At 43.8% G+C, this 14,267-nt stretch overlaps 1 protein-coding gene across 2 annotated transcripts in view; it reads left to right on the forward strand.

The window, feature by feature from the left end:
- Positions 1-14,267, forward strand: part of AP2M1 (adaptor related protein complex 2 subunit mu 1) — a 29,912-nt gene that overhangs the window by 6,239 nt on the left and 9,406 nt on the right. For both annotated transcript variants that reach the window (XM_076341232.1, XM_076341231.1), the window contains 3 exons: positions 5,983-6,095; positions 11,594-11,859; positions 13,292-13,374. In XM_076341232.1, coding sequence (XP_076197347.1) covers positions 6,022-6,095; positions 11,594-11,859; positions 13,292-13,374 — 423 coding nt within the window. In that variant the 5' untranslated portion in view covers positions 5,983-6,021. The remainder of the gene's footprint in view (positions 1-5,982; positions 6,096-11,593; positions 11,860-13,291; positions 13,375-14,267) is intronic.

A 14,267-nucleotide genomic window follows, 5' to 3' on the forward strand; every position in this document is an offset into this window, starting at 1 on the left:
CAGTTCTTAACCATTGCAAGCACTAGGCTCTTTCGTTTTCAAAGCTGATCTGAAAAGAAAACTATTCATTACTTAAAAATGTGTGGAAGATCATACCAAGTCTGAACTGCACCACTAAAAACCTCATTCTAGTTGCAGTGTAACGTTGAAGTAGTTGAAACGAGTATCTGTGAAACTTGTACCGAAACACAAACGAGGATCAAAACAAAGTAGGCTTATTTTTACTGCAGCTACTTCAAGGAAAGCCATTGTCATCTTAAAGAGCCATTCTTCTTGCTAAGCTTTAAGCAACTTTCTCTTGCATGCTGCCCTTTGTATAGCTTTCCTCTCAATCTGTTCATATATCTTTGGGCTAGTCATTCCACCTCTTGAGTTTCCAGCTGTGTGGACATGCTCCCATTAGCTGATGGAAGTAACTCTGTAGTGGGGAGGGAGTGTGGTCACTCCAATCTTGTGTCTGGGAGGGATGTAATGCAAGGCTCAAGCAGAAGGCTGGAATGTTGTCAGTGTTCCCTGAACTTCCATCGTGGGCAAACTTGGTGAAGGCTGGCTGAGAGAATGGCGCTGCACCAAACCAAACTTGCTGTAACTTGTGTTGATGCCGTTGTGCTGTCTATGCTTGTGATGCTTGGAATGCTTCAAGATGCTGGACTGCAGAGGTCGAGCAGAGCAAGGAAGATTTGCTTATAATTGTGTTGAATACCTTGTGCACTTGAGACCTCTTTGGTCCCTGATGTCATTAGATGGGAGCGCAGCGAGAGGTTTATACTGTGTGTGTCCTTCAACTACTGCAGAGACCTGACGGATAGCTGGTACAGTTGGGTTAGTCATCTAAAACTGTCCCCTTGTATTCACTGTCCTTAGCCCATGTGACTTTGCTTCGTACCTGGAAACACTTTGCCAGTTGTCTGACACAAATCAAGTTAGGTAAATTGCACTTAAATGTAAATTCAGGTTTAATCCATAGAGCTGTCAAATTGTGGGTTTTTTTCAGGCTTGAGGCTAGTTCTTAATTGCTTCTTCCTGCACTTGAACTGGAGGCCATTAGACAAAACTGGGGGAAGGAAGAAAAAGCGGGCTTAAAACAAAAAGGAGGGTGCTTTATACAGTGGTTATAAGACTGCAGACTTTTTTTTTGCCATGGGATGCTGCTGATGCAAAGATTCGAGAGGAAACTGGGCAAATCCTTCAGAGATCCATTGAGAGTTCTAAAATAAACAGCCTTTGCAGGGGGATCTCCTGGGGAGTGTTTTCTTGACCTGTCCCTACTGTTATCTGACTGCCCTTCATTGCCGACATCGGGGACAAGACACTGAGCTAACAGATCCGCAGCATGAACCAGTATGGCTGTTAAATGTGCAAATGAAACTGGTTAGGTTAGGAGCTAACTGTGTGTGGAAAGTTTGAAGCCTGAACTCAGCTCCCAGTATATTTGTATAGGGAAGAAGCCTAGCATTTCTTTGCATTGACAAAGAATTTTTTAGAGATTAAAAGCACTTGAATTGTGCTGTATCTACTCTCCATCTAACATGTTTTTACTAACATATAAGATGAGCAAGCAGTTGACTCTGCCTAGTACCGTGATGCAATTAAAAATGCTGATATTTTTGCCTGTAACTTAAGTGAAGCTATTACAGAATTTGTTCTAACCTAACATATGAGAAAGCATAGCCTCATTATCTCAATCAACATTTAAAGTTTGTAGATCTTCCTAAGAGAATACTTTTAATTTCCAACACGAAGCTTGATCAGCAGTCTTCTACATGTTTTATAGTAATGTAGTAAATATTCAAATCAAGGCTTTTTCAGAAAGCAATTGGCTTGTCGTGCTAGCAAGAGGCTTTGTCTTGTGTATGCTGTGTGTCTGATCCTGTTGCTCGTCAAAGCAGAAGTTTCCTTTACGCTAAAAATAGAGAAATAACTTAAGTGGCATTAAAACCCAAGAGGGAGATTTTTTTTTAAGATTAGGATGTGCTTTCTAGGAATCTTCTGGAAAGGGTTTGTAGGATTCATATGATCCAGCTTTGACCAGTTGCATAAGCTTCCAGGAAACTATTCTATACAATGTAAGTCTTAAAGAGGATGCAGGAACTCTTTTTCATCTTTGGTAGTAATAGTCCCTATCCGAATGTGGAAGCCGGCACTGTAGCAGTCTGAAAAGACATCCTTGTCTCTTATCTGGAATGAAAAAATACTAAATTAGGAAAGAATTTCCTAGAGTGGGCAACAAGTTGCTTTCATGGTTGTAATGGTCCCCCCCCTCCCCCCATCATTTGGCCTGTGTGAATGACCTTTCAAACGTTTGCTGAATTACAGCTTCAGCATCTGCCAGGCTTGTTGGGCAACTGTATTCAAACAGATGTTCTCCATGTTTTGGGTTCTAGCCCTGCATGTGACCTTTTAGTGGCCTCCTGCATGCCTGTTAGGGCCGTATGTGTTTCGTGTAAGTAGTCATGAGTCTGTGGTATAGCCACTTCCTTAAATTTGAGAACCTGGTTTTGTTCTGTTGACCGACGGCATTGTCTCTGTCTTCTCGTGTGGGGATGCTGGCCTTGCTGCCAGCTACGCTGTGTAGCCTTTGTCCCCTTAAGTGGGACAGTGAGCAGCTACGGAAGGCTTTTCCCACTCTGTAACTACATGGGGAATGTCAGACTGCGTGCTGCCTCTGTCTTAATAGGTTGGTTACAGAGACTTATCCTGGAAGTAAATTAAATACTTGTATCCTGAAGTTATAAAGTGTCACTAATGGGAATGGAAGAAAAACATATTTGAAAACCTTTTCTGTGCTGGATGGAGTCTCAGACATCAAAAAATGTTGATGACAGTGCCACATGAAGCCATTGACAAGTGGCAGGAGGCAGCCTGTTAATAGCCAGAGACACTCAACCAGCAGAATGTGGGAGTAAAAGTCGGGCAGCTCATTGTTGAGCTTTGGGAAAACTGCTCATCTGTCTGTTTCTCGCCATTTTGGCTTAACAACTGAATTTTTGATTCTTTTTTCTTTTTAATGAGCAGAAGCAGCCATCTGGTAGCTGAAGACCCATAGCAGAGAAGTGTGTTATTCTCTGAGGACTCATTAGGTGTAGCTAAAAATGTTGGTGTAAAGGCTTATGAAATTTAAAGTTTCTTTCTTGTCTTTCTGAAGTTAAAAGTAGTGGCAGCACTATAAATCTTGTTTGAGCACAGAACTCACATCTGCAGTAGTTCCTTCAAATAGGCAGCTGCTTTAGTTTCTTGAACATAACTTTTTAGAGGATACATTACTCTTAATACTCCAGGCTTTTAGCCTGGAAGTCCTTTTGTCCCTCTGATGTGTGTATTGCTTTTGTATTCTTTTTTTCCTGACCTTTGAGATGATCTGAGGCCAGGTCATTTTAACTTAATTTTTGCTGTGTTCCTGAACAAACAACATAATCGGTTCACTGTCAGCGCCTGTCTCTAGGCTAGCCTCTCCCTATCCTTTCCACCCACCCCAGACAAGTGAGTGTAGGCTAACACACCCTAACAGCAGTGTGGAGATGGTTGGTTATCTAATGCTCTGCAGTGCCAGAGCTGAGAAATACCTATGCGATCATCCCAAGACCTTCATGACCACATGAGGCTTGCCCTATCGTATTTGTAGTGCTCTTCTCTGGGCTAAGCCAACCAAGCAGTTGCTAGAGTGGGTATTATGACTTAAACCTAAGTGAATAGGAATGCATATGACTACAGGAATGGGATCTGGTAAAGTAGCCATGTATTTAAAAAAATAAAATTGAACTGTCTTCTGCCTCAGTAATGTCTACCAGCTTTGTAGTTCTCTTCAAAACAATTTTCCTTTGAAGAAAGAGAAGATTAGCTGTTTAAGAGGGTAACTTCTGAGGCACTAGCCGCCAATCAAAGTGGCTCCTGGTTGAGATCTCCACTCCAATGGCACCTCGTGGCCAGGCTGCTCTCAGTTCAGACTCTGAAGTGTTAATACTGCTGCTAGGGATCAGCAAAGGCTGTAACGTTGCTGTATAAAAATTATTTTTGAACAAGCACTCCAGATGCCTAAGATCAAGTAGCTTAGCTTAAGTAACTAGGATGACCCCATTCCTTTGATCATCTTTTATGCTGTATCCATACATCTTGAATGCAAGATGCTAGAAATTAGGTCTGAGGACTCTTGCTGAAGACATTAATTCCAAGCTGTGAAAGCAGTTTAAACATAACAATATATAGACTCCACATGTACTGTAGCAGTTCCCCATCCCACTTTGCTTTATTAAACCAGTGAGCTGCTTTTGGTCTCACAGCTGGCACTGTTGCTGGTATGTGGATAAGAAATACTCTGAATAAGCTGTTGTCTAAAGAGCTTACCTGACTAATGGCAACTGCTAGCTCTCTGTATCTAGTTATTAATGCAGCCTGTACTATTAGGCAGCTATGATCCCAAGCAGATCTGCGTTGAATTTTATCAAGATGCTGCTTAAATAATCCTTATCTGCAAACATAACGGTTAGAAAGGCTGAATTTCTGGACCAACTAGATGAATGGTTGCTACTGTGTAATCATTGTCTAAGTTCAGCAGTCTTCCTAGGCTTTTGTAAAAGTGGTAATAAACCAGGGTGTACTTGCTGCTAAGAACCCCCTGCTGTACAGTGATAGGCTTGGTGACATCTCAAACACTTGTGTGAACTGTGTGCAAAAAGCCTAAGAATTTAATCTGATTTGCATCTTGGTCATTGGGGAGATAGACACTTTATAGTAGAAATAAAGGGTCTTTGATTTGCTTGTAGTTCCAGGCCTGTGTTTTTTCTCACATTCAGGGGATAGGCCAGATACTACTAATACTTGAGGCTTGATCCATCCATGCTGATGAATGGAATGAGAAGTAAGCCTGCATCTATTTCAGTGCTAATTTTAATCTTCAGTCCTGGCTACAAATTGTAGTCACATTCAGAACCTCATGTGTTATAGGATGCATGGTAGCTGTATGTACTGACCTAGACCTAAGCTCTTGAGTTGCTTCAGACTTGAGGCTTGATCCATCCATGCTGATGAATGGAATGAGAAGTAAGCCTGCATCTATTTCAGTGCTAATTTTAATCTTCAGTCCTGGCTACAAATTGTAGTCACATTCAGAACCTCATGTGTTATAGGATGCATGGTAGCTGTATGTACTGACCTAGACCTAAGCTCTTGAGTTGCTTCAGACAAGCTCAGGCAGTCACTCAGCTAGGCCTCTGTCAGGATTCCTGTGGTGGCTCCTTAGGTCTGGAACAAGGCTGTTTGGTTCCCGGTGGGCTTCCTCGTTGAGTCTTTGTTATCATGTGCCCCAGAGGGGCAGTTCTGCAGCAAACACAAGGGAATGCTGATCTGGAGAGACTGGCATGTAGTTAGGGGGTGTAGGTCTGTCATGGTACATACAGTCTGTACTGTGCATTGGGAACACACACTTTTCCATATAAAATCCCAGCAGATCAAAAAGTATAATCTGTAACTGCAGCAGTAAGGCTACTTCCCTCCCCTCCAGAGTAGAACACTGTTTCTAATAGTCTTTTAGAAGTAAGGAGCTCTGTACTCTCCTCTCCAGGATGTAAGCATGAGGCAGGCAGTCACTTCCAGCATCCAAGCTGCTCCCGAGTCACTAGCTGCCCTACTGGGCCTCAGCCATGTGCTAGCCTGGCCAGATGTAATGATAAATTAGGTGAAGTAGCCCACACCATTAGACTTTCAGGAATATCTCTGAGCATGCCTTCCACTTGTCCCTCCCTGCAGTCTGCTGGAGTTCATTACTCCAGTAATGAACTCTGCTGCCAGTTCATTACATTATGGCATCAAGATGTGTGCTATTAGGTCCTCACCACCACAGGTATTGTAATAATTGTCTTCTGGTTGAGGATGTATGTGACAAAAGGTGTCTGTGCCCTGGCTAGTAGCCAGCAGGTGTCAAAGTCTGTGCCTGCTGTACTGCTTGTTGCCACGCAGCCTACTGATATATGCCCTCTCTTGCTTCAGGTCTTAAGCAACATGGGAAGAGAAGACTGAAGTTCCATCATGATCGGAGGCTTATTCATCTATAATCACAAAGGAGAGGTTTTAATCTCTCGAGTCTACCGGGATGACATTGGGTAAGTGCTTCTGTTGCATCCCTGGTCTTTGCATTTCTGTCTCATTTTGGTGCGGACAACAACCCAGAGCTGCTTTGTTCTGCATTAGCTGTGCATGCATGTAAGACTGCAACTTAACTTGCTGCTCTAGGCTTAGTTCAGAAAAAGAGTTTGTTAAGCCCTGGTCACCTACAGATGGTAGTAAAGGATGGCCTGCAGGCAAACCTGGGACTTTCTTTTGAATGGTAGAGATCTGGCTGCTACTCTAAATGCTTCAGCAACATGGACTGCCACTGTGGGAGTCTACCAGCCTCACTGTAATCGTTAAAACTTTACAGGAGCAGTACTGTGGGAACTGTCTGCCATGCACTATAACCAGGGCTCTGAATTAGTTTCAAACACAGATGTCTAGCATCAAATGCAGGCATGCAGAAGACTGTCTATGGTCTTGGAAAGTTATGTCTGCAAGCAGTCTCATAGTAACCATGGCTGTACACTTAAAGTTGGCATTCTGTTCCCCAACTTTGTATGGCAGCCTTGTATGTGAAAAGCTTACATTATTGGGTAATTAAAGTTGTGGGAAGCACTGAAAGCCTTCAGTAGATTGTAGGTGTCTTGTTGCACTTCAAACAAGTGTTATGATGCTGACTTAGACTGCATCTGTACAATCCTTAGGCTGCTAGTTCCCAGAAGGGACCTTACTAAAAATTTGGTGTCTTATAGGCAATAGATAGTGTTACAAGGAACCCGATGTCAAGTGATGATGCTGCTTGGACTGAAAACCTTAAGTGGCTTTCTTGCACAACTATTCTTTCTAGTGTGTCTTCATTAGTGTTAGGCATTAGGTGGAAGTTAGTAATTGAAGTTAACAGTGTCAAAACATAGCTAATGGAAGTAGGGCTGTGGTAGGTGTTAATTCAAAGTCCAGTGAGAGAGATTCTTCTGGCCAGTTTAGGAAAAAATAGTTTGTACCAGGTCTCCACAATCAATAGTGGTAGGATATGCTGTGAAATAACTTGTTGCCGTGAATTACGAAAAAACTGTCAAGCCAGTCTGCCTTCAGACTGCTGTAGCCTGAAGAGCATGTCCTTTCTGGTTATGGATTGCCTAGTGGAGGTTAAAAGTTGAGGTAGAACTAGTAGCTAGTCAAGGCTTGCACTGTTTCATTGATGGAGTAGCAGTCAACAGTGTCTGTAATAAGGCCTCACCTAATGAGCTTTAAATCTCTTGGCTTGTTCTAAATCAACTAAGGCAGAGTAAAGTAGCTGTCCTAAGGTTGACTAAGTTATTCCAGGACTTCCACACAGAGCTGAGCCAAGGAAGCATTGTATTTCTGAAGCAGAAAACTGCTGGCTACAAAGTTTTGCCTCTCCTCTGCTGTACTAACTCGTTTCAGTTTTGAATACTTGTTAGCTGAAGCTCTTCAGAGCAATTCATATGCCAGATCTGACTTCGTAAAGTTTCCCTTATGAATGGGTATCACAGTGACTGAGCCAAGCCAGTCTGGATTACAGATAAATTTTGAGAATATGTTGGGGGGGGGGGGGGGGGCGGGCTAAGGACACTGTTACTGCAGTTTCTGGCAATTCTTTTTTTTTTTGTGGCTTGCAAACTTAAAGCACTTAAAGTGCTTTAAGCATAAAGGATTATGCTTGAACTGATGTTTATTCAAGAAGGCCTTTTAATTTAAATGGCATTCTGGCTGTGGAGATGTAAACTGGGGAGTGAAGTAGTTATTTTTAATGTAGTGATCTTATACAGCTTTTTGTCTTGGCTCAATCCTCTTGTGAAGTGAGTGACTTGTCTTCAGTACATGCTAAAGTACTTCCTGCCGGCTGGCCAGGCAAAACTAGAAAATGGGATTTCCTGCCTGATCCTATCTTAACTTTTTCATTTGGCAAAAGGTGCCAGAAAGATTCAAGTGTTTTCTCTAGGACTTCAGGAGTCAGTGCTCCCTTGAGTGAAATCCTCCATTCAGTTCTTGTGAAAGTGTCAGTCTTGTGACTTAGGTGGAGCTGGTGCTGGCTCTTAACCAAGCTTGTTCCCCAAGGTGTTGGATTCCTTCTGAAACAGGCCTTCAACTGGTTTGGAATTTTTTAGATGTGTAACCTTATAAGTTGTCTTAAAATGGTTATGTCTCATCTTGTGGTGTAATCAAGTAACTGAGAATCTTCAGCTCTATAGCAGGCAAGTGGAGTTGTATATCTGCCATTTCCTATTCTGAACACTAGCATCAATACTAGGTCTGCTTAAAAGCTTTTAGTATCCTAACCTTCAGAGGGAGGTAGAGAAAGGAATAGCCATGATACTGTAGCTTGTACTCAACTCTGTAGGAGTTATGTCTCCAACCAACCAGGTGATAGATTTCTAGAACACAGTACAGGTTTTAATTCCTAAATGATACATCTGAAGTGCTGAGGGCTGAGCCCATCCAGCTTGTTGGGAGGTAGGCTGATTGGGAAATCAGCATAGCTGCTGCCTGTCTTCATGTGGGCTCTGGGCAATGATGCTTAAGACTCCTTGGTCTTGGCACTTGCCTTTGGCATTCTGAAGCCTCAACCTATGTGTTGGGAGAGATTAAAGGTTATCTGTGGTTATGAGAACCCCTCCCCTTGCACAATTTAAGGGTCTAAATAAGCACATACTAGCTCAAATGTTAATGAGCAAAATGATGGTCAATGAAGAAACCCTTCCCTTGAGTTCGTTAAAGGCAGAAGTACCACAAAACTTGGACTTTGTTTGCTTGCAACTTAGAATGGCTTTAGTGCATGTAGTGCATCTGTCCATACAGCAGCTAGCTGCATGCATAAGCAGCCTCTTAAAAAAAAAAAAAGCAAACCACTCTGCATCTAATTCAGGATACCATGGAGGGCTCCACTCTGATCTTGAAGTGCCTTGTTCCTCAGTGACATAGTCATTGGGAGAACCTACCTGCATTTAAGAATGTAGCTATTTAATAAAAATAAGCTATTTGAAACTGAGCAGCTTACGTGACAAACTGCATGCACTTTAAGTGTAATAGGCATTTGGTTTCTGAGCTTCTAATACATCACTTTGGCTTCATGGCTCTTGATCCTTAAGGAAAAAGTGCAAGCTGGATAGAGCAGTGTCTGAATCTGCAGGATGTGCCATATCTCTCCAGATGAACTCCAGCTCTATCGAACTTGCTGTATTTCCTGTTGGCTGGACCAAACCAGAAAGCATCAACCCTAACAGCTTCAAATGAGAGTACTGTCACAGAAATACCCGCTCCGACTTGCAGCACTCTTCTGAGGCAGACTGGGAAGAAGATACCTGATACTCTGTGGTCCTCAGGCAATGCCTCAGATTGAGGCTTTGGGGCTTTTCCCCTCCAAGGCCTGCTACATGTATTAGCAGAGCAGACTGGGTATCACTGATGTGATACGGATGCAGCTCATCTGGACTAAATGCCCAGTTAGCCCTAAAATTCAGTCAAACACAAGTCTGTCCACGCTGGCAGCCTGACCACGGCATGTCAGCATTGTGCCTTGCGAGGGCTTCATTGCTGCCATAGCTTGTTACTGTCCATCCAATACCACCTTGACCTTTTGTGCCCAGGAGCAGGGGGAGGGGGTGCTGTTTGGTCTCTCCTTATCTCTTTGGATTCATTGTGCCTTGTGTGTGTGTTTCTAACCCTTTCTCTTGTTGCTGTCACTCCTCCTTTCTCCGCTGGCGCCATTTCTGTCCATCCCATCTCATTGGCTGCTGTAGCAATAGGTAAGAGACGCGTGGTAGGCCATGACTGGCACTGCACAGTGGGCAATAGGTGGGCTAGAAAAGCTTCACTGACCTGAGGCTTCTCCTCTAGCATGCACCAGTCTGGTTGCTGGTTCTGGTACTAGTTCTAGCGGGTTAGAACTTGAGGCTGGGAGGGCTAACGCTCCAGAACAAGCTGAACTTTCCTTGCAAGGCTTACTGGAGGGGAGGAATGGGGCTTTTAGATATTGTTATTTTATAGTAGATTAAATTACTTTCTTATGGAAAAACTAAGGTAGAAATGAAATATTAATTTAACTCAAACTTGCAAACCTTCTGGGGCAATAAAACCTGAGAAGTATTTGAAGGCCAGAATTTTGCTTATGGGGGAGCGTGTTTACTGATGAAGCTTCTACATATGTACCCAGACCTTCAAGGAGCAAACACCTGCTGGGGTAGCATATGTTCCTCTGAATATCCTTTGTTTTCAAACTTGGAAGTGTCTGCTGGGTTGTTGACAACCCTCAATGCTTACGAGCATTTGTATTCCTGTATCCTTGCTTGTGAGGATATTATTACTGTCTGCTCTCAAACATGGTTCTGCATAATCAGTACCATGGCCTTGATGCTGCAGTCAGAAGACCCCCTGTTCTACATAGTATCTAAGAATATGAGTAATAAAGCACAACTAGATGAGTCTTGGCTTGGTGTGTAGACTATTAAGTCTTGGTCTTGTCATATAAAGCACTCAGGCTTCCTTCCTGTGTTCTTAGGATTGGTGGATTTTAACTTAATTTGGGGAGTTTATCCTGACTTGTAGCTATGGGATAAGGAAACTCTAGTGTGGAAGAGCTGGCATCCAGAAAGCCACTTGGACATCCCTGTTCACCCAGGAGGGATTTGTTCCCTGTCGCTAGTGTACAGACAGTTTGGATTAAAGATGGCAGCAGCTAGGGGAAGCTTGCACAGCACCTTTTTGGCACTGTGCAGAACATCTTTGCCATAAATGGTACTGGATCATCCAGTGCATGTAATGCAGTGCTAGTAGCACGTTGCACTGTGGGGACCCTAGGTCCATGTGCAGGAGACTTGGTCTGAAGCCTAGCAGGCTTGAGAGGATGTGTGTAACTGGAAAGCCAAAAATGTTCCTAATCCTGCTTGCTGTTTTGAGCCTGCCCTCCATGGTGCCTGGGGTATGGAGGTAAGGTGGATTTGAGAACTAAAGCTCCTTTTCGTGGTATACCTGGGCACTGACTTCTGTCAGATGACCTGAGTAGGTTTTGCTGGTGTTTCCTCAGTGGTATGTCTGGGAGGAACTGCAGTCGACAAATATCTTGGGAGACTACAGCTTGATTTGGGGCAACAGTATGAAGGCCTGGGCATGCAGAGTAGACAGTAACTAGGTGTTTGGTCAAAACTGGGCTCTTCTTTGAGCCATAAGCTGCTAGTGTGTTCCCAGCTATGGCAATCAATCGGGAGTGCTAGCAAAATTAATTGAAGGGAAAGTTCCTTTGCCGTCTGACTCCAGATGGAGGTTAGCTTCTCCTTCTGACTACAGTTGCACTGTAGTCCAAAGCTCCTTAGAGACCAGTAGCACTCTGTCTCTCCTTTCGTTTGTGCAGAATTCAACGTCTAACTCTGCTCAGAGCCTTCACTTCTCCCTCTTGGAGACATCCCCAGGCACCCTTCCTAAGTGAGCTTGGTGTACGTAGTTCAGTGTCTGTAATTGCATAAGCAAAACTGTGCAGCCAGCTTGTTTTCTCGTATGCTGTGCTAACTTATCTCTGGTGATGATCTCACAGGCGGAATGCCGTCGACGCCTTCCGTGTCAATGTCATCCACGCACGGCAGCAGGTACGCTCGCCTGTCACCAACATCGCCCGCACGAGTTTCTTCCATGTCAAACGTTCCAACATCTGGCTGGCTGCTGTCACCAAGCAGAATGTCAACGCTGCCATGGTATTCGAGTTTCTTTACAAGATGTGTGACGTGATGACTGCCTACTTTGGGAAGATCAGTGAGGAGAACATAAAGAACAACTTTGTGCTGATCTATGAGCTACTGGATGGTGAGATGTTTCCCTTATCTGTTATGTGATACTGCACTTGGTCATTCTAAAACCCTTAGCTTAGTTTGATGTAGTATAATCCTTGAAGTATTTTTAATATGTGTGACTGAGTTCAAAATTACTTGTTCTGCTTTCTAATGCCACCTGTGCTGTAAGTGTAGATAACATCTCAAGCCCATAGCCTTGTGTGGAACGTGGCTCACTTTGCTGAAGTGCTGGGAGCTGTGTACTTGTATAAATGAGGCAGCTGGTACTGGACCCCAGCTTCTGAGTGGATCCTGTGTAGATGTAGGACTATCATTATACTGAGGTATATAAAGAGGGCTGTCATTAGCACCCCTAAGGCCAGCCATCCCAGCTAGCGTCCAGGTGGCTCTAACACTGTATGGTAGCAGTCACCCCCGGCTGCAGTTGGTTGCCACTCTTGGGTTGCCTCCTGGGGGCAGTTCTGAGACAGAAGGAAATCGATAAAACCCAACCTGCTCTGTTCCAGCCCTACCTCCTCCAGTGATACAGTGCCAAATTTCGCTATAGAATAATAATACAGAGTCCCTTCAGCTGCTCGTGATATCAGCCTGCCTGTGGAGATTGCCCTTGAGCTGTCCCTGTTTCACATAACATGAGCACTTTGTATTAGTTATGCTTCAGTTTGTTTCCAGACAAGGCACCATGTGTGTGTGTCCTGGGATTCTTAGCCAAGGGTTGTAGTGACTGATGGGTTCTCTGTTCCCTCTGGGCAGATCAAGAGACTGCTGTTTCTCTGCTTTGGTCAGTCGCTGCTGTCTTCTAGTATGCACAGTGCGATCAAAACCTGCCAGTGTGGTGTTACTCAGCATTCATGTTAGTGGTCTTCTCTCCCTTCTAGATCTCTTGTGGGTTGTTCCCCTCCTCTTTGAGGGGAGTGGGTGTTAAGTACAGTAGCTGTCTGTAGTTAACATCTGTTTCTCCCCCACACTGATTATCCTGCAGTGCCACTACTCTGCTGTTACTTTTTTAGGTTTTGACTTTTATTACATCTTCATACGAAAATCAAAACCTAAAGAAAATGCTGCAAAGATAGATTGTTCTGCTGTTGAATAAACCCTCTTTATTGTCCCTTGGATGTTTTTGGAAAAACTCCTCGGTGTGCCCTGTGCACATGGCTAGTCTAGTTGATACTTAGTCCTGAAGTGCAATTATATTTAAAAACCAGCAGATTCATCAGTTGGACAGCTTTCCATCACCCCTCCTCTCCAAAATATTGCACAGGGAAGTCAATTTAGCAAAGCTGTTTCTTTTTTCTTGGTAAGGAACACTCCAGCAACTTATCCAGAAATTTAACATGTAAGCAGTGTCTGTGTACTAATTGTCTCTCTCCTTATAGGAATGGTTAGCATGGTTGGCATGTTTATACCTTGTAGCTCTGAACTAACCTTCTTTTACCCTTCTGTAGAAATCCTGGACTTTGGCTATCCTCAGAACTCTGAAACAGGGGCCCTGAAGACCTTCATCACTCAGCAAGGCATCAAGAGTCAGGTAACCAGAGGAATTTGGGGTTCAGCACTGATCTGCTGATCAATTTTCTGTAAGCCTGTTCAAGAAAGTACAGTCTTAATTACTGACTAACCATTTGACCTGTGCTGAGTGGAGGTGCCTGAGTAGACTGAGAACACCTGGCAGGGATGTAGCTCAGTGGCATCTTGTTCTTGGTGTCTCTGCACTCGTGTGACCTCATGTTCCCTGGCGCATGGTAAGATGCAAGAGGAAGGGCCCTGAGCTAGGATAATGCCAGTCCCTTGCATGTAAATAATTGCTGGCTTCAGGCTCTGCTCTGTGTCAGCTTCTGACAGAGGATAAACAAATCTACCTGCTGAACCAGAAATTCTGTGTGTGTATCTCGCTGAGCAGGTCTGTTCTCCACCAGCCTTTAGAGCTTTGAGCTGTCAGGATTTCATGCCTGCCTTGTAATGAAGTATTCTTCAGCCTTGTGGATCTTGCTGTCAGGAAGCTGATGTTATTCTGTCACTGCCTGTCACGTCTTTTCAGACTATCATCAGTACAGTCTGAGCTTTCTCATGTTAGAGATGAGAATCTCTACTGTACATTTGGCGCAGTATTAGCCCTTGCAACAAAACTTACATGGAGGTAGAAGATAAAGGGCACCTGGGGAAAAAGCCACTTAATTGGACTGCTCTTGGGAATGTGTGTTAAACTAGCTCTAATCCTACTCCAGGCTACAGTCTTCAAAACTAGGCTTCCCATCTTGGACAGCTCATGCTCAACCTCTGAAACCAAAGGGCTGTTATAGTCACTGTTTCTCATGTCCCCAAGGAATATTGCTCACCTTGTCCATCTGACACAGCTATGCAGCTCATAATGAGGATTTAGCCTAAAACTCAGTCCTCTCCCCTGTGTAGCAGGTGAGTCAG

This window comes from Aptenodytes patagonicus, chromosome 6 (assembly GCF_965638725.1).
Source record: "Aptenodytes patagonicus chromosome 6, bAptPat1.pri.cur, whole genome shotgun sequence".
NCBI lineage: Eukaryota > Metazoa > Chordata > Aves > Sphenisciformes > Spheniscidae > Aptenodytes > Aptenodytes patagonicus.